The sequence below is a fragment of the Camelina sativa genome, chromosome 14 (assembly GCF_030686135.1).
Source record: "Camelina sativa cultivar CO46 ecotype springtype chromosome 14, ASM3068613v1".
NCBI classification, from domain to species: Eukaryota; Viridiplantae; Streptophyta; class Magnoliopsida; order Brassicales; family Brassicaceae; genus Camelina; species Camelina sativa.
In genome coordinates this window covers 10,975,509-10,995,110 of record NC_141893.1, presented here as the reverse complement: position 1 = coordinate 10,995,110, position 19,602 = coordinate 10,975,509, and the positions used below count along the sequence as shown (strand labels likewise).

The window sequence follows — 19,602 nt, the reverse complement described above, 5'->3', positions numbered from 1 at the left end:
TCGTTAGTGCAGTTTTTGAAGCCTATTCTGGACATGGCATTTTACTTATACCCAATGTAATACTTTATTTCGTTTGTGTCAAACGGATTGAATAAATTTTAGTAGCACATATCTTGATAATGGTTTTACGTAAAATTTACATAGGCGACATTCCTAATAATAATATATATTACACCTAATTTATGGTATGGTTGTTGAAGATTAGGTATTAGCAATGCACAGTTGGAGTGTAAGTTTTCCGCTTTTAATATAAACTCGTTTGCCCCAAAAAAAGAAGAAGATAGTATTAGCAATGCTGGCTCTCAACTTAATTTCTTTTTCAATTAGTCTAAGTTTCTAACCTATATCAATAAAACATCTGATCGTGTTAATCAATCATTGAGACATTAATTGATCATAATCATTACAAATCATAAGATTGGGTTCAAAGAAAAACACAAAAAGGGGTTGTAATGTAAGGAGAGGGCCAATTAGCTAGGTAGGTTTTTATTGCAGACAATAACCAAGCTCACCAACTCAAGCCTCAAAGGGGAAGAAAGAGAAAAAGAGCATTGGGTTTGAATGTTGATTCCAAATGTTTTGGGTTAGAAATGCAGTTAAGAGTAAAAATTAATGGTATCTTGAAAAAGTTTTGAGAGAAAACTATTAAATGATCGGATAAAGCATTATAAGAATGATTTGCTGAAGACTGATTAATAAAGAAAATTAAGTCAAGTCTTTTGTTCAATAGTATAAATTTGAAGATGGACTTAGGTACACAAACTATGTCACCACCATATGTATCCCATTCTGACCCCGAGACCAAATCTAAATAGCTTTAATTCGCCCAATAAACCTTTTCTTTTTCCATATTAGTCCGGCCCAAAACTGCTCTCTGGAAGAATCAATGTTTCTTTTACCCAATCAAAGACTGGATGATCAATAACACAATTGACAAACACCCAAATGTGGTTTTTAACACTATCCGTCTCCACTTCAGCGTTTTTCTTATTTTTCTTCACGACATTAGTAATGCAATCTATGATCTGAGTTGTCTAATAATCGACGTGCGTACCACTTTTGGTTGTGTCAATTGAGTTGACAAAGCTAATCTGAAAACAGAGATATCAGATGACTCATTGTTCTCATGAAGAAGTCATTAATTATCCCAATCAAATTATCCCAATCAAATGTAGCATACCTGCTCAAACTTGTCCTTACTTAAACTCACAAATATCTCTAGTGTGCTATTTATGTTCAAAATCATCCTAATCACAGAAAACTCAGAATATCAAAACCATAAATGTTGTAATTAATCCATACAAAGTAATTGATGAAAAATGATAAGAACAAACCTTGGCAGAGGATCCTTCCTTGATCTATTGGCGCCAAGGTATAAATCAACATAATCCTTGAATGAGTTTATGTTAAGAAGGCTCTCATAAAATGTGACTTTTACACTACCTCCCAAACAAGCAGCCATTTCCACAACCCGTTTTTCCATGAGCAAAATTGTATCACGACCAATTTTAGTGATGTTAAACAACTTCAGGTCAGGTTGAAAGTAACTTGTGTCCATTTATTAGTGGATTGACATGGGGTCACAATGGGAGTAGATGATATTGCCATGTTTTCTTTGAAGACCTAAACACTACGAGATAGTACTTTAATATTCTAGTAGAGATACTAAATCAGATGAATCATATAATCCAAAAGGTTTGGTTGGTACATGCTTGAATTTATTCTTCTCATCAGCAGTTTCGATGGTGAATATAGAGGAGAATATGTTGGTGAGCTTAGCGCCATATCCGATTCTACCACCAGTGGTATTGTCATCGAAGTGACTACTGGTCAAGAGACGACCAAAAACTATTTGAGGGATATAAACATTTTTCTCCACATGTTTCAACGGAAACGGAGTTTCCGTTGTTACGGACGCTGATACTATTCTTGACAGCATCGATCTTCACTGTGATAGAATCCATGGATGTATCTCTACGTTTATTTTCGGCCACATTCAAGAGTATCTCATCGAAGATCTTGCAAAGGCCAGGGACATAAGTCGTTTTCCGGTAAACCATCTCTATGTTTTCAAAACCCATAGCGGCTGGTTGTGCTCCTTAATAAATACTATGCAAGCGTCTGGACCGAGCAATATGTGCTCCTGCAGCGACTTCTCCTCATACATCTCCTGTAGGGGTTTTTGTGGATCACTCTTAAGCCTCTCTTTTTCTTAGTTAAGTCTCTCTTTGTGATTCTCTTTTCTCTATCTTTCTCTGATCAAAACTGTAACGCAAGAACCACATCCATTGACAAGGACAGTTGGAATGATATATAGGTATGTACCTAACACATCATTTAGAATGATAGGTATGTACCTAACACATCATTAGCATATTAAATCAACGTTACTAGTCTTTGAAAACAAATGTAGTCTAATTCAACTTGCATGAGATGGACAAGAAAGAATTTTACCATTGCTGCCACTGTTTGATGAATGCGTCAAGAATGTGTCTTCTTCTTCTTTTTGGGTAATATTATTTGTATTTTGGAAGAGCTGAATTCTCTAGTTGGAAGTGAATAAGTAAAAGAGTTCACCGTATAAGCTCTGTTACTAGGGATTCTGAGTCACATTTGTAATCCTCTCTGTTTCTATGAATTGGTGTTGTTGCAATTGCTATTGTTCTGTATTTGTTGTCAGTCACATTGTCAGCAAAAAATGGTGTAATGTGTTATTTGTTTCTACATGGTTTTATATCAAATAATTATATAAGTCATTTACAAGATTTTGCTTTATGGAAGCATTGTTCTCATCATAACTGGTATCGATTTTTTATATCCTCTTCTCCAGTCGAGCGAGACAAAGCCAAAACATGTCCGTTTTTAGTCAAATAACGGACATGCTACGATTTGACTCTTAAATCAACCTTGTCAAAAGATTCTTGGTTATCTGCACGCATGTTCAGTCATTCTTTGTTGCAAAATTTTTTAATTATCTGTGCTCCACAACTTAAATCAAAGGTTATAAATGCAGAACTAAAGATTTATGACATACTTGACTCCAAATAAAAAAATAGGGGAAAAACAAAAATGCCGTTTTTTTCATTTCCCTTTTTAAAAATACTCTTGGGAAGCGTCCATTTTTATGAGTACCCTCTTTTTTGTTGAAAAAGACAATTTTACCTTTAATAAAGTAAACCTAATTACACTACTTTTTCTTCTTCGCCGCCTCACTTCTCTTCTTCGCCACCTCAGTTTTCGTGTTCGTCGCCTCAGTTTTCGTGTTCGTCGCCTCACTTTTTGTGTTTCGTGTTCATCGGATCGTCCGATCGTCGGATCAAAATTGATTTCCTTTCGTGTTCGTCGGATCGTAAACTCTTTTCAGTTTTGTGGTTAAGATTTTGTTTTTTTTTGGGTGAATTCAATCTGAAAAATTGATTTTCGATCGAAAATTCAGATCGGTAAATTTCTTTGATATGGATTTGGAATATGTAAACTCTTGCAAATTTCGATTTTGTTACCTCTTGTAAAACACTTTTTAAAAGCCCCTTGTTAAACAATTTTCAAAATCCAGATTAAGATCTATCTGACGCATTCAGATCGATAAGTGTGTTTGATATGGATTTGGAATTAGTAAAGTCTTGTAAATTTGGATTTTTGTTATCTCTTGTAAAACACTTTTTAAAAGCCCCTGTTAAATCATTTGAAATCAATTTTCAGATTAATCGTAGTTGAATTATGTTGATAAAGTGTGTTGATAAGACGAATTCAGATCGATAAAGTGTATTTTTGAACTTTAAAAATCCCTTTTAAATCTCTTGTAAATCTGTTGAAAACTTTAATTAAGTTTGTTTCTTTAAACAGATGGCAGCCAATGATCTTGAAGCCCTTGTACTACCAAAAAGCATATATGATATGGGGTTTGAACCTATTGGTAGAGCAACCATATTCAACATTTGGACTTAAACCTAGTTGACAAGGTTAAAGGTGTATTAGGAAAAGAATCTTTCAAAAAGCTTCAAGATTCCTTCCTTGGGCCTATCATCAAGCTTTCTGCTAGAGACATCAAATTTTCTAGGAAAATATTCCACTACTTGATGCAGAGAAGGCTGAAGACTACAAGGAGTAACTTATGGTTTACCGTTGACATGCAACCTCTTCGGTTCAGCATGAGAGAGTTCTTTCTCACAACAAGTATTATAAAGTGTTTTCAATAGTTTTAAAAAGGCTTTAAAAGGTTTTAAAACCCTTTCAAAAGGTTTTAAAAGCTTTTAAAATCCTTTCACAAGTTTTTAAAAGGTTTTAAAAGCTTTTGAAAGGGTTTACAAACCTTAAACCCATTTAAAACGGGTTTAAGGTTTTAAAAACCCTTTTAAAACCCTTTTTAAAAGGGTTTACAGTGGTTTTAAAAGGTTTTTAAAAGGGTTTTCATGGTTTAAAAAGGTTTTAAAAAGAGTTTGAAAACCTTTTAAAAGGGTTTAAAACAGTTTTTTTTATCAATAACCTCATATATTAGGCAAGTTTGAACAAACTAACATCATTGTTTTCTTAAACACACAGATTCAATGCGAACCTAGAGAACCAAGGAATAACGGCATAGATCCAGTTGGTGAACCATATTCTTGGGCGGTGAGAGGAGACTACACTTTACTCAGCTTCAAAATCGAGTTTTAAAAAAACAAGAAAAGGATGAAGAACCTTTGGGTGATCAAGAAAAGGAATGCCTTGCTGCAGTGGTGTTAACAGAAGGTATTTTGATGACACCGTATTCTTTAGAGAAGATACCACTGTCTCGGCTTAAGCATGCATCAGATTTTGAGATGTATACATCCCAACCATGGGGCAAGGAAGCATATAACATCCTTGCTTCATGCATTCAGAAATTGGATATTGCTTCTTGGGCAAAAGGTCAGTATGGTGTCAAGGGATTTTCCTTGGCATTAACAATATGGGCTTTGACTGCTGTACCAATTTTTGGTTCTACCTTTGGGAAAAGGTGTGATTTTTCCAAAACATTGTATCCGCTGTTTCTCAACTGGCATTCAAGTCGAGCTCCATGGTTTGACGAAATTGTTGATGTTATTAAGACATCAACTTGTGTAAGTTTTGAATTCTATTAAAAGTGTAGTTTTGTTATTCATTGGTTATCTTATTTGATGAGTTTTTTTTTTTTTGATGGATTTTGATTATTTTTGTAGGTTGAAGTCAAAACTATAATTGGAGATCCACAAGAATATAAGCATTTGATTGATGAAGATGACAATGATTTTGAAGAAGTTATTGGCTTGGTTATGAAAGGCTATAGATTGAAGAAAGAAGAATGGTCTTCTAGATTAGTTGATATTTACTATGCAATGGGATAGTTGGGTGACAAAATGGGGGAAAAATTGCCAGTCTCTGAGAAACATGAGAAAATGGAGAAAAATTTGTCAGATTCTGACAAACTTGACATAATCCTCTTCATGTTAGAAGACTTCAATAAAAGACTAGAAGCCATTGAAGAAGCTGTGAAAACCACATCAGAGAAAGATAAGGATAAAGGAGTAAGATTCCAAGATCACACCTTTTCCCATACATTGGACACTAAACTCTTTAACTGAGCTCCTTTTTTTCTTTTCCCTTTGCAGTCTCACAAAGATGAAGATGGACATAATAGATATGAAGAGGTTAGAAATGAAGAGGTCAATATCTATTTTGTAAACGACTGTATAAAATGTTTTATTAGTCTTTGCTAAGACTTTAAAAGGGTTTTCAAAGGTTTTCAAAGGTTTTCAAAGGTCTTACAATATTTTTTAAAAGGCTTTCAAAATGTTTTACATTCTGTTTTAAAAGGTTTTACAAGGTGTTTTAAAAGTTTTACAATGTTTTTAAAAACTGGTTTCAAAGGTGACCAAAACCTTTTAAAACCCTTTTAAAACAGATTGTAAAACCTTTTAAATGATGTTATTATATGGTCTTTTGTTTTGTTGCAGACTGGCAAACAAAATGTTGATGAAGATATTGCTAGAGAAGACGTCGTAGAAAGTCCGTCTGCAGATTCTGTCCGTCCGTCAAACACACAAGATGGGAGCTACGCTGGAGACGATGAAAACACCCAAAAAACTGGGGGTGATGATGGTAATTACTTTGAAGAAACACGAAAGGTACATTGATTTAGTATTTTTATAAGTTTCCAAATACCCTTTTAAAAGCCTGATGTAAATCAAACCACAATTGTTATCATTTTTGAAGGATAAATCTCCTTCTCCACGCCCTTCTACACCTAAACTTAATCTTCTTTCTCAAGAAGATCAGGATAGTGGAAAAGATAAAAGCATGGGTAAATAGAAGGGAGCAAGTAGTAAGAAGAAAGTTTTGAGAGAGAGAACATGTAAATCATTAATTTTTTATATAGTTGTTATGAGTATTTTAAAAGATTCATCAAGTATCTGATTAGGTTTAAATCATGTAAACATTGTTTTCTTAAAAAACTTTTTGAACTGCAGAGAAAGTCTAAACAAAGCATTGATGGTGATGATGATGTTACAAACAGAAAAGAGGTTAGTATCTAATTTTGTAATGTTTTATGATGTTTTACATTTTATTAATGTTTACAAAAATTTGTGATTTTCTTGTGGCACTGCAGAGGAAGAAACATAAACCAAGTGACAATCCTGATGCTGATGTTCAAGCTAGAGAAAGGGTATGTATCTAACTTAATAATTTCTATGAGTTATTTAAATTGTTTTCCAGTGTATCGATATAAAGTGGGATATTTTTGTGTTTTGTACAGCCATAGAAAAAGAAAAAAAAATCTGATGATGTTGGTGGTGTGCAAAGAAAAAGTGAACAAAATACAGTTCCTTCTATTCACACTCAACCGCCTTAGACGACTGAGAAGAAGAAGCACCCAATTTTTTTATCCTTTTTCCAAAGTTGATAATACTCGGTTAGAAATATTTACTGAATGGAAGAATTCAAGGAAAATAAAGTAAGTTTTAGTTTCTAGCAACAAAAGTAAAAGTTCAATTAGTCTTTTATAGACGTTTTAAAGGATGTATTCATGGTTTTGTAATTATTCATGGTTATTCTGTTTATTTTTGGATGTTGGCAACTAAAAGTTCTGGGTAACAAAATTTGATGCTAGGTGGTTCACAACACTAGAGACGCCAGGGAAGTCGTTAACAACAATGGTATGATTACAAATCATAAGGTTTTAAAGGTTTTACAAGAGTTTTAAAAAGGTTTTAAAAAAGTTTTAAAAGAGGTTTAAAAGTGTTTTAAAAGGATTTAAAATATGTTTTTAAGCATTTTCAAAGTTTTACAATGTGTTTAAACTGGTTTACAAGATGATGTGTGACCGGGTCTGAACTTATTTATATGAATTATTTGACAACAAGGGTTGTTTAAATTTGTAAACTCCTTTAAATTTCAAATTAAGTTCTAATCCGGTTTTTGTTGTTGTTTAGCATGTTGATACAGTTGTGAAGTTATTAAGCAAAAGAGTAGAAAGTCATCCGGAGTTCTATAAAAGCAAAGAATGGATGTTGGAAACTTTTTTGAGAGAGACTGATGAAAATTACTCCATATTCATTGACGACAAAGATGAATATGAGTTCCCTGAAGAAAGATTCAATCAACTCTTCAAGGAAGCACCTACAAACAAAATATTGGCACCAATGATGGTTAAGGAAAAGCTTTGGATGCCATTGATGATCAATTTGGAGAAGAGGGTGTTGACTATCTATGATTTAGCCAAGTCTTTCTACAATAACAAAATTAATGATAAACAGGTGGGGGCATATGCTGTTGCAATGCCGTATATTGCCTAGAAGAAATTTGGAATGAAAAATGATATAGAGAAATCTCTATCCAGAATCAATATCATGAATTGCTTACCTCAGGTAAATACTGTTGAGCTTGTTTTCTAGTTTTGTGACATGTTCTCTGTAAATACTGTGGACTCTTCACTTTGTTTTTTCTTGATAGGTTGCTAAGATTGAAGATAGTGGTGTATTCATGCTAAAGACAATGGAGTGTTTGGCTATGAGCATTCCGACATATGGCAATCTTACAAATGAGTCAATTGGTGATTTACAGCAGAAAATGGCGGTTGACATCTTTGCAGGTCAGTGTAGGTTTTTACATGGTTATTTAAACTGGTTTTAAATGGGTTTACAAGAGTTTTAAATGGTTAACTGGTTGGTATTGCAATTATTTTAATAGGTTCTAACATTAATTATATTATTTTTGCAAAATTAGCAAATACCTAGGATATGGAAGTTTGCATCTTGTTGGTATATAAACGTGATTGCAGGAATGGAGCTTTAGTTTATTGCATCAAGAACAATAATGAATGGCTAAGATATTTCAATGTTTAGTTTACAAGTAGATTTAATTTTTTTGTGTTTTTACTGTGACACTATTCTAGAAAAATGTTAAGTTACTCCTTTTCGATTATTCAATAAATAACTGTTTGACATCTTTGCAGAATTAGCATATACTTCGTTTAAGTTTAGGTATTTACAAAGAATTTTAAAAACGTTGTTTATCCTTTTCGAATCCTTTTAAAAACCTTTTAAAAAACCACTTGTAAATCCTATAAAATTCATTGAAATACCAAAACTAAAGACTTTTAAACCTTTTAAAATCCGTTTTAAAACGCTTGTAAAACCTTTTAAATGGTGTTAATACTATAAAACGTAATTTAAATTTTAAAAGGTTTTACAATGTTTTTTATTATAAGGGTGAAAGCCCTAGGCCTAGGTCAATTGTAAAAATATAACCCCATGTATCATATATCCTAAAAAGTCACTTGTTCCTCTTCCAAAAAGTACAGTTCTCGTCTGGGAGGTTGAAAATCGCGAAATTCACTCAAATCTGTATTTGCTTCAATTGGGTTCTTGATTTCGTCGGATTGCAGACACGAAGTCGTCAGCTGATTGGGTACTCGAAGACTTCAAAATGCCATTTTCTTCGTCGAATTACAAACTCTTCTTCTCCCTCATTTTTCCTCTCAGTCCTCTCTTCAAATTCATCGTCTCTTCTTCTCCCATCTGTAATTTTGGTTCGGAACTTAATTTTGACTTCAATTTCTATTTCAATTTGATTTTTATGATGTTTTGGTGAATTCGGAATTCGAAGGTTGGAAATTTATCAATGTCTTTAAAAAGTTATATATTGGTTTTAAAATAGGATTTATAAAAGGATTTTAAAAGAATGTGAAAGGGTTTAAAAGGGATCTTGGGTGAATGGCATGAATATGTTCTTCTCTGTAGACAATGTTGACATGTTTTGCGATATGAGTAGTTTTGAAGATTATGCGAAGAAACTGTTCTTCCCAAAAAGATTAATCACGCCAGGCACAAAGGGAGATACATTAGAGAGAGTAACTAAATATTCTTCCGAGAAAGCTGTTTTGACAACTGTAAAGAAAACATTAAAAAAAAATGAGTTCAAGAAGTTAGAGGAGTCTTTCTTGGGTCCAATTATAGAATTTGTTAATCCGAAAGAAATCAACTTCTCGAGTCAACTGGTCCACCACTTATTACAGATGAGGATTTTGTCTACGAAAAACAAGCTCTGGTTTGCATTTGCTGATCAACCTATGCGATTTTCACTAAGGGAATTCGTCATTACAACAGGTCTTCCGGTAGGTACTGTTCCATCAGGTACTATTAAATAGAAAAAATATTTGTGGATGAATAATAAAATGTCCTCCAAATTTCATCGTCGTACTTTAGAATTTAAAGGAAAAGACATGAAACTTGATGAAAGAATTCGATTAGGTGCTTTGTTACTAGTGGAGGGGATATTGATAGCACAAAATCCAGTAGTTCGAATTCCCTTAAAGAATTTGGAGAGAGCCAGTAGTTTTGATAATTTCTGCAAGTATCCTTAGGGTGAAATTGCTTACGAATCATTAGTGATAGGCGTGAAACAAATGACTGTGGGATCATTGGCAAAGATACAGTATGGTATGACTGGCTTTCCATTTGCAATCCAAATCTGGGCGTTATCTTCAGTTCGCCAGTTAGGGGAACAATTTGGTGTTAGGAAAAGCATTTCAAGCCAAAATTAATATCTCCCGCTGATCTTGCAATGACAAATGACAAAATCCCCACAATTCAATGAAATAAAATTTGTTCTTGAGGCTGGAAGGGTACTAATACTTCTCTATAACTATTTTTTTTGTTTTCCAATAGTTTTAAAACACATTGTAAAATCTTTTAAAATAGTGTTATTAACGTAATATGGATTTACAATGTGTTTAAACTGGTTTACAAGACTTTACAATAGATTTACAAGGAATTTCAAGAATTATAAAAGAGTTTTAAAAGGTTTTACAATATATGTATAAGACTTTTGAGATATAATATGAATCGATTTATCTTTGCAGGTTGAAGTGAAAACAATTGTTGGTGATCCCGATGAATATAGCCATTTGGTTATGCCACCGAATGATGAAGACAAGGATTTTGATGAAGTTATTAAACTTGTAATCCAAGGCTTTAGGATGACTAAGGAGGAATGGATTCAAGGATGAATTCAAGTTGAAAAAGGAGAACAAAATCAAAACAAGCATGTGAGAGAAGCTGCTGGGCCATCCTTGAATCAAACTAACAAAAAAAAAAGAATATATTGTACTGGAAAAATTGACATGATTTTAAAAACATGTCAACTTATTCACAAAAGAATAGTGAGACTGGAGAACTTGTGGGGATCACTACTGCTGCTGCAACACCACAGTGGGAATCAAGGGCATTTGAAGAAGAGGAAGTACCATCCTCTGCAACTGCCTTTAAAGAAGAGGAAGTACCAGCCTCTGCAACTGCTTTTCAAGAATAGGAAGTACCAGCCTCTGCAACTGTCTTTCAAGAAGAGGAAGTACCAGCCTCTGCAACTGCCTTTCAAGAAGAGGAAGTACGAGCCTCTGCCACCGATTTTGAAGAAGAGGAAGTACCAGCATCTCCAAGTGAATTTGTAAGTGAAAAAAAAAAACTTAATTCCTTTTAAAATCATTTTAACAAAATCATATAAAATCGTTTTACAAGTGTTAACAATGGTTTTAAAAGGGTTTTCAATGGTTTGAAAAAAAAAACTTAATTCCTTTTAAAATCGTTTTAAAAGTGTTTAAACGAGTTTTTAACAAAATCATATAATCGTTTTCAAAGGTTTTGATAGTGTTTTAAATAGTATTAAACAAAATTTACAACATTTCTAGGTACCTAAAGAAGAGAATCAAGATTATCAATATGAGAAACAAACTGACTTGAGAGGGGACCCAAGTGTTATTCCTGAAGAAAATACCCAGGATACTAATGAAAATGATCCACAAGAGGAGGATATGAATAATGATAAGGTATGTGTTACTTGAATATGATCAACTAATTTTAAAAACCTTGTAAAAACATATTTGAAAATAATTTACATATGGTTAATAAAAATATAATTATTTATGCAGGATGAGAAGCCGAACAGTGTTGATGATGTAGCCAACAAGAAGCGTACATTGTTATATCGGATGACGAAGAATGTATTAATATTTCAGATACTGATGTAGACCCAAGCCAAGAAGAAGCTCCCACTCAACAAGAAGACCCAAGCCAACAAGAAGCTCCCACTCAACAAGAAGACCCAAGCCAACAAGAAGCTCCCACTCAACAAGAACACACCAGCCAAGAAATGAGCAGTTGTAAGTTGTTGAATTCTTTATTATAGATGATTTGCTCTTTTGAAAATGATATAATATTTATTTTTTTATGTTTGTATTAGTGCAAACACCTTCTATGCAGGAGAACACTATAAGTGACAAAGAAATGAAACAAATTGAGGCAGTTATAAGTCGTTGGACTATACTCGGGGACATCAAATATATGCTTTCGTCAATAAATGAAGTAAGTTTGAAAAAATCATATACTTGTTATCATAGGCGTTAATACTAACAAAATTTGGATGTTCTACATTGGAGTATCTTTGGCCAGGAAATAAGTGGGAAAAAGTTTTTCTCATGGATTTGAAAACTAAAGAAGATGTAAGTAAAGTAGCAAGGAAGGCAATGTTAATTCTTCAACCTGACAAAATTCCTAAAGATGTTATTCCACAAATGAGATACCTTGGTACCCAAATGTTTTCAACATTAAAGGTTAGTGAACATCGACTTTTGTTAGATTTAATGCACATTTTACTGTTATTTAATATTAACTTAAATTTTTCTTTTCTTTTGCAGGAGTACAGGGACAATTACTTCAAGAAAAATCCATAATTTGCAGAATTAGCAAATATATAGGTTATGGAAGTTTGCATCTTGCTGGTATATAAACGTGATCGCATCAAGAAGAATAATAAATGGCAAAATATTTCAATGTTTAGTTTGCAAGTAGATTTTAAAAATTTGTCTTTTTAATGTTAAGTTACTTCATTTCGCTTGTAAAACCTTTTAAATGGTGTTAATCCTATAAAACGTTTGGTTTTACAAGAGTATATATGGTTTTTAGAAAGTTTTAAAAGGTTTTACAAGTTGTTTATAATGATATAAAACAGTACAACTTGCTTTTTTAAAAGGCTTTACAAGTTGTTTCTAAATTTTTAAAACAGTAAAATTTGCTTTTTTAAAAGGTTTTACAGGTTGTTTATAATGTTTTAAAAGAGTTTATATGGTTTTTAGAAAGTTTTAAAAGGTTTTATAAGTTGTTTATAATGATATAAAACAATACGACTTGCTTTTTTAAAAGGCTTTACAAGTTGTTTATAATATTTTAAAACAGTAAAATCTGGAAAAAAAATTGTTTGAAATTGGAGTTTACAACATAACAGACTGAAATATTTTATTAAAAAGAACAAATACAAGTTGAATTATTCAAGATTTGAAAAATAGATTTGAACTATTTAGGATCATATTTCAGTTTGCTCTCCCAGCGTATTGGTTTGTCATCTCTCTTGCCGTCTCTTCAAACCCTGCCCTATCGGTTTTGTAGAGGTTGGCAAAAATTTTATCGACCTAGTCCTCATCATCAAGCTCTGGTTCAATCAACTTCTCCACTATTGTCTTGAAAAGCCAAATAATCGGCATGGGATGCCAATATGTGGACTTCAACACTCTTAGGTATATAGCACCTCTTTCTGATATGTTTGGGTGAAAAAATTTTGTTTTGAAACAAACCGCATTATTAAGAAATTATATTTAAAAAACTATTGAGTGGCTGCAAAAAGAGGAGTCCTAATACACAGCTTGCTAAATAAAAGGGAGTATAATCAAAACAAATACCTTTGGGGGATTATTTGGGTAATCAAACGGAAAGTGAATACTCATTTTAAACACTCCCCCTTCATATGGGGTTCACCGGTCCGATTAAAGTAGCCTTCCATTTGAAAATACTGTCATCAACAATTACTAACAAAAAGGCAAACACACTCAATCTCTTTTATCCTTAACAGTAAAACAAAACTAATATGAAGATGTAGGCGTTTACCTGCTGTGACGTTTGTCAAATGATCCTTGTTCAAAGATTTCAAGGCATGTCTTAGATGGGTTGAAGAAAATTGCGACATTTCTGACGGATTGAAGGAAAAAGGTATTAGAAATTGAGGAGTCTGAGAGATGATTTTTACGTTTTCGTGAGACAAAGGTTTGATGTGTAAGTCAAGAGCAAAAAGTATTTATAATACGCGAAGCGTCACTTTGGTTTACAAAAAGTACCCCTTCAACGCGTAATTATAATCGAAGTGGTACTTTTCGTAAACCAAAGCGACGCTTCGCGTATTACCCCTTTAAACAATTACGGTTTTAAGAGCCTCTTCGCCATTTTGAAATCTTACCCCTTCAGTTCTTACCCCTTCGTTGTTTCGAAAGCGACTCTTCGCATAATACCCCTTCAATCGTTTTCCACAAAAGAAACTTAAGCGATTCGAAATCAAAAGTGGAGCGCTGTTTCTCTCTAGGCTTGGGGTAACCGCGAAAATCCTTTGTAGTATCTTGATTTATCTCCTTCGATGTTCGTAATAAACATTACTAACTGTGCCAATCAATTACGTTTTCAATTGACTGTTTGGTATCGTTTCAGAGGGTGGGCCAAAAAAACTAAATCCGAAAAGCCGAACAGAAGTAATGGATTGAGTGCCAATCAATTAAGGTTTTTAAACGGTTTTACAAAAGTATATATAATTTTTTAAAGAAATTTACAGTTTTTGAAATGTTTTTAAACGGATTTACAAGAGTATATATGATTTACAAGAGTGTATATATGGTTTTAACAGGTTTTAAAAGGTTTTACAAGTTGCTTATAATGATTTAAAACAGTACGACTTACTTTTGTAAAGGCATTACAATTTGTTTATAATGTTTTAAATCAGTAAATTCTGAAAAAAAAATCAAAGAAAATGGAGTTTACAACACCACATACTGAAATATTTTATTAAAAAGAACAAATTCAAGTTGAATTAAAAAAGAGAGAGTTAGATAGCAGCTACACAACTAGATTTGTTGTGTCCACACTGACCACACCTACTGCATTTGTATTGTTTTGAATTTGTCTTAGCCTTTCCATGCTCCCATGAACTAGCTATTCTCTTTTTCTTTCGCCTGCCATTAGGTATACGAGTAGAAGGTGGCCGAATAGAAGTACTAACACTCTCTGGAATCTCCCAATACTCCATATCACCTACTGGGTGAATGCTCTCTGAATATCCTAAACGCCATCTGTAAAACAAAAAGACGAAGATAAGACTTATAGAACTTTGATAAACCTTCGAAAAACCTTGTAAAACATTGTAAAACCTTTTTAAAACTATTTATAAACAACTTGTAAAACCTTTTAAAACATTGTTAAAACCTGTCGGATCTGTTACTTTAGCAACCTTTTCAAAATCCAATTAAAGAAGAGAGTTATAACCTTTCAGTGAAATGATAATCATCAACAAACATGTTTTCATTGAGATTGACATGTTTGGCAGCAGAAATTCCATGTGCACAAGGGAATTTGTCAATATCAAACATACATCATGTGCATTTCCTTGTGTCCAAATTCACCACATACGTCTGTAAACCTGCGTTAACCTCAAAGACATTTTCATTTACTTGACAAACTTCAAGCCAGCGGGTAGTATTATTATAAGATGCTTTCATCTTATTCCCAACATTTGGAGTAACAACATATGGATGTCGATAGCTCTCCTCACGCCGTTCATTAAACCATCTAGTCAAAATAGACCTGATTGTCTCAAACAGGCAGACAATTGGATACTCGCGAGTCTCCTTTAACAAGGAGTTAATGGACTCGGCACAATTAGATGTCATGATGTTGTACCGGTTAGAAGGAGAATATGCACGAGACCATTTCCTAATATCAGCTTGCCAAAGATATTCTCCAAGTTCCGGATTACCATTGGAAATTTGACTGAACAAATAATCAAAATCATATAGAGTGTAAGCTCTTGAAGCATCATGAACAATTGGAAGAAAAGAAGCAGAAGCTCTAAATCGTGTTTCCAGGTTCTTTTGCAAGTGGAAAGTGCAGATCCCATGATTAGCAAGTTCATAATTTACTGAAAGTGCAGTTGCAATTGAAGAAGCCCGACCAAACACGAAAATTAGATCATTTTCATCAGGAATAATAGTCTTCAAACACCGCAATAACCAATCCCATGATGCATCATTCTCAGAATCAACAACGGCAAAAGCAATAGGATATAACTGAAAATTACCATCCTTAGCTGATGCAGCAAGCAAAGTCCCTTTAAATTTTGATTTCAAATGGGCGCCATCAATAGAAATAACTTTTCTCATCAACTTAAAACCTCTAATTGATGCACCAAAAGCCAGAAAAGCGTATCTAAACTTATTATCAGAATCAGCTTTGATGTAAGTGATAGTACCTGGATTCTTCTTTTCTATCATGTGGAACCAACTCGGTAAAACCTCATAACTATCAGCAGGTAAACCCCTAGCAAGTTCTGATGCATGTTCTTGAGCTCTCCATGCTTTTGAGTACGAGACACCAACTCCATGGTCATTCCTAAAAATTTCCATGAGCTATTTAGGTCTGAGAGGAAGCTTTCCTCCTGCAAAATGGTTACTAACCAAACCAACTAAAGTCCTTGCAGATGCTTGGCGATGATTAACATTCCTTAAAGCAGAGTCACAACTGTGCTAACTAATATACTTTCAAACAACAAAGCTATCTGATGCTTTAACCTTAGTTTCACGTAGCCTCCAACTACATTTTTCATCAATACAATGAAAAACACACCTCTTGTTGTCTGACTTAAAAGTATGAAACTCAAAACTATGCTTGATTGCATACATCCGCATCTGACTTCTCATTTATGTTTTGTCTTTGAATAACTTCCCACAAAACAGTGAATCAACATCGATTAGACCAGTTTAGTGTGAAGAACCAGAGGTTTTCATGTTACAAGGAACACTCTCGACATATGGATTTGGTATTGGTTGAGCCTGAAAGTACAAATCAATGAATTTTTAAAAGATTTGTAAAGTATTTAAAAGGTTTTACAAGTGATTTCAAAGGATTTAATAAGGTTTACAACTGTTTTCAAAGGTTTTTTAAAGTGTTTAAATGGATTTACCAAAGGTTTTAAAAGGGGTAATGCCATTGTAAGTTACCTGAGTATGAGTAGCAATAGCAGTAAAATCATCATCGAAGCCAATATGTTGACTTGAAGAAGCAATAGGAGAACAATAAAAACGAGGAACACTCTCGACATATGAATTTGGTATTGGTTGACCCTGAAAGTACAAGTGTTTAAAAGGTTTTACAAGTGATTTCAAAAGATTTAATAAGGTTTACAACTGTTTTCAAATATTTTTAAAAGGGGTTGAAAAGGCAATTAAAACATTTATGCCATTGTAAGTTACCTGAGTATGAGTAGCAGTAGAAACATCTATAGCATTCCTAACAAACAAATTTGAGCTAGTTTGATCCTGAAAGGAGATGTAAAGTATTTAAAATGTTTTACAAGTGTTTTCAATGGATTTTATAAGGTTTTGTAAGCAAGAAATAATTAAAAATTCTAAAGTAAAAAGTTACCTGAGTAACAACAGTAACACTCTTAATAAAAGGAGTAGAGCTAGGTTGGCCCTGATAAAGAAACATTCGTCAAATCAGTTACTTTTCTAAAACAATATTAGAAAGAATAAGAGAATGAGTTTACTAAAAATACCTGCTTAATAATCACACAAAAATCCTCAACAGTAACACATAGATGAAGAACTAATCCACTTTGTGCATATTTAACTTTTAGTCTATTTGTTTGATATCAAATAAATAATTTTTAAAAGTCTTTTTTATTTAAAGTTTTTTTGTAAAAAAAAATTATAATAATAACTGCCACATTGTGAAAAATGTAATGTAATGTTGACAGATGTAAAAATATCTATATTTTAAATTTCTTTTACAAGATATACATTAGAATAAGAAAATCTGTAAATTCAATTTTTCTAATTACCCCATCTATAGTAGAAAGGATTATTTTTTGATATTTTCACATAAATTAAGATAATGTTTAATGTTTAGTTATAAATACATTTTTTATTTATGAATACATATTTCTCATTACTATTAACCAATAGTAATTCATCAAAATTTAAAATTCTCCATTAATGAATCTTGAAATCAATCTTTGTGATACAAGAAAAAATGTTCCTAGCATTAATTGAAAAAAATTACAGAAAATCAATCTTTGTGATACAAGAAAAAATGCTAAAATATCATCCTTTATGATATAGAGGGAGTAAATACTTTAACTATAATTGCTTCAAAATTTAATTGCAATAGATCTTCTATGATACACATGTCTTTATTTCATTAAATATCACTGTATGTTTGATATCTTACTGCTACAAAAGTGCTATATATATAGAAGACAATAAGACATGCACCCATACAACTCAAAACCATTTATTTTCTAGTGTTACAGAGGTGAACCTTGTATTTGTATAGTAAAATTTCTAGTTCGTTCCTCTAAACTCTTCTCACAATTTAATCATCGTAAAGTTGATTATTGCCAACATTAAAAAACCAAAAAAAAAAAAGAAAAAAAAAAGTAGATTGTTGCCATGTTATTGTGCTATGCATGGTTCACTGCATGCACTTATTTTCTAATTTTTAGTTGTAGAAATTGTGAATTGAGATCATGCAGAATTATGTTTTTTTTGTTGTCAAATATTTTAACTTACTTTTACAGAATAGTGCTCATGTGTTGAGATAATTATAGACAATGCAAAAAAATAATTAAAAATCCACTTTTTTGTTTGGAAAATGAAGTTTTGACTGACTTTAAGTAGTCATGGTGGGAAGACGAAGTAAACCGAAGGCAACTAAAGATGATGCGTATGCATATATCTAAGCGCTGTGAAGAATATATTTCATGATGAGCATGATAAATATGACGATTTTATAGCAATCATGACGAAATTTAAACCAGTATATATCTATAATGTTTGCAAGATACAAAAAATATATTTGGTTTTTATTCATAGTTTGATTCATTTTAGGGTAGCTTGCACTACAATTTTTTTTCTTTTTTTTTTTTTTTTTTTTTTTTTTACAAAACTAGTTAATTTTGATTTATAATTTCATTGTAGACTTGATAGGAATGCTTGCATTGAAGAGGTCAAGGAACTGCTTAAAGAACATCGAGACTTGATTTCGGGTTTCAATGTATTCTTGCCAAAATGTTTGGAGATCGCTGATTGGTATAACTTAGAGGGTAGGTGATGTAGCTTGTGATTCATTCTCTTTCTTCATTTGGGAGTCATGTATTAGATTTAGCCATTATTATATATATATCAATCTTTTCTCAATTATATAGTCGTGTAATTCAACAAATCTTAAAATGGTGATACAGAGAAGATCAAGTTATTTAACCGATTCGCTGCCGTTGAGATGCTAGACACAACCGGATGATGACATATGTCCAAATACTTTTTAAAAAATCCTACCAATTGATGATTATGTTTATGTAAATTTGGCAACACTGCAATTATTCTAAAAAATACAAAATAGATTGTTATATATTCTAAAAAACTTTTCAACATTCCTCACTCCCGCTTGTCTTCTCCCACGTCATGGGTCTCTTCCACGTTATGAGCTCTGCTTGGGGGAAGTGACACACTCATTCTTCCCTATGCAAGAAAATTGAAGGTTATTATATCAGACATATGTGTTAACAGAATAGAACTAAACTAATATCTATCAGCTTGGTAAAACTTGATAGTAATATTTTAAATTATTTTCGTTTTTTGAGTAACTTGGTAAAACTTAATATCTTAGGAACACTATTTTGTGTTGATTTTTATTTGAAATACTTGGTAAAACTTGGTAGTAATAATCTTACATTCTTTTCGTCTTTTGAGTAACTTGATAAAACTTTGGAATACTATGTTGATTTACTTCGTAAAGCTTGATAAAATTTGGTTGATAAAACATAGTTAACAGACAAGATAAATTATGAGAATCAAGTCTATTGACTAACTTGGTAAAACTTTGGAAAACTATGCTGTTTTACTTCAACAAAAAAAAATGTTCGAGGCATAGAATTGCTTACTTTGAACAAACGCTTGTACGCATCTTGATGGTCTTTGAAAGCGTAGCCGTATTTTACCGTCCGCTCCTTCAGTTTTTCATT

The 19,602-nt window shown here is 32.6% G+C and overlaps 4 protein-coding genes, 1 long non-coding RNA gene and 1 pseudogene across 5 annotated transcripts; 2 read left to right on the top strand and 4 right to left on the bottom strand.

The window, feature by feature from the left end:
* Positions 1–1,034: 1,034 nt before the first annotated feature.
* LOC147928047 (DNA topoisomerase 2 pseudogene) lies at positions 1,035–1,558 on the bottom strand (annotated as a pseudogene).
* Positions 1,559–1,645: 87 nt separating this feature from the next.
* LOC147928046 (DNA topoisomerase 2-like) lies at positions 1,646–2,081 on the bottom strand. The gene is made up of 2 exons (XM_087485995.1): positions 1,913–2,081; positions 1,646–1,848 (listed from the first exon to the last, which is right to left on the bottom strand). Exons 1-2 carry the CDS (start codon positions 2,079–2,081, stop codon positions 1,646–1,648), a joined length of 372 nt encoding a protein of 123 aa, XP_087342121.1.
* Positions 2,082–4,736: 2,655 nt separating this feature from the next.
* On the top strand, positions 4,737–5,342 carry LOC147928045 (uncharacterized). The gene is made up of 2 exons (XM_087485994.1): positions 4,737–5,078; positions 5,178–5,342. The coding sequence occupies exons 1-2, from the start codon at positions 4,737–4,739 to the stop codon at positions 5,340–5,342; spliced, it is 507 nt and encodes a 168-aa protein (XP_087342120.1).
* A 9,070-nt stretch (positions 5,343–14,412) lies between these two features.
* Positions 14,413–14,953, bottom strand: LOC147928044 (uncharacterized). The gene is made up of 2 exons (XM_087485993.1): positions 14,850–14,953; positions 14,413–14,656 (listed from the first exon to the last, which is right to left on the bottom strand). The coding sequence occupies exons 1-2, from the start codon at positions 14,951–14,953 to the stop codon at positions 14,413–14,415; spliced, it is 348 nt and encodes a 115-aa protein (XP_087342119.1).
* Positions 14,954–14,956: 3 nt separating this feature from the next.
* Positions 14,957–15,985, bottom strand: LOC147928043 (uncharacterized). Its single transcript, XM_087485992.1, has one exon. The coding sequence runs from the start codon at positions 15,983–15,985 to the stop codon at positions 14,957–14,959; it is 1,029 nt and encodes a 342-aa protein (XP_087342118.1).
* Positions 15,986–17,861: 1,876 nt separating this feature from the next.
* Positions 17,862–19,001, top strand: LOC147928042 (uncharacterized). The gene is made up of 3 exons (XR_015579145.1): positions 17,862–18,398; positions 18,560–18,684; positions 18,823–19,001. It is a non-coding gene; the product is annotated as an uncharacterized LOC147928042 (long non-coding RNA).
* Positions 19,002–19,602: the final 601 nt, after the last annotated feature.

What these genes read in the sequence shown, in the direction of transcription:
- LOC147928046 (XM_087485995.1), bottom strand. Translation starts at nt 2,081, where the DNA reads ATGGGTTTTGAAAACATAGAGATGGTTTACCGGAAAACGACTTATGTC. An exon ending in CAAGAATAGTATCAGCGTCC is followed by an intron (nt 1,849 to 1,912) that starts GTAACAACGGAA and finishes TCCCTCAAATAG; the next exon opens with TTTTTGGTCGTCTCTTGACC.
- LOC147928045 (XM_087485994.1), top strand. Translation starts at nt 4,737, where the DNA reads ATGACACCGTATTCTTTAGAGAAGATACCACTGTCTCGGCTTAAGCAT. An exon ending in TTATTAAGACATCAACTTGT is followed by an intron (nt 5,079 to 5,177) that starts GTAAGTTTTGAA and finishes TTATTTTTGTAG; the next exon opens with GTTGAAGTCAAAACTATAAT.
- LOC147928044 (XM_087485993.1), bottom strand. Translation starts at nt 14,953, where the DNA reads ATGTTTGATATTGACAAATTCCCTTGTGCACATGGAATTTCTGCTGCC. An exon ending in GATTATCATTTCACTGAAAG is followed by an intron (nt 14,657 to 14,849) that starts GTTATAACTCTC and finishes TTTGTTTTACAG; the next exon opens with ATGGCGTTTAGGATATTCAG.
- LOC147928043 (XM_087485992.1), bottom strand. Translation starts at nt 15,985, where the DNA reads ATGGAAATTTTTAGGAATGACCATGGAGTTGGTGTCTCGTACTCAAAA.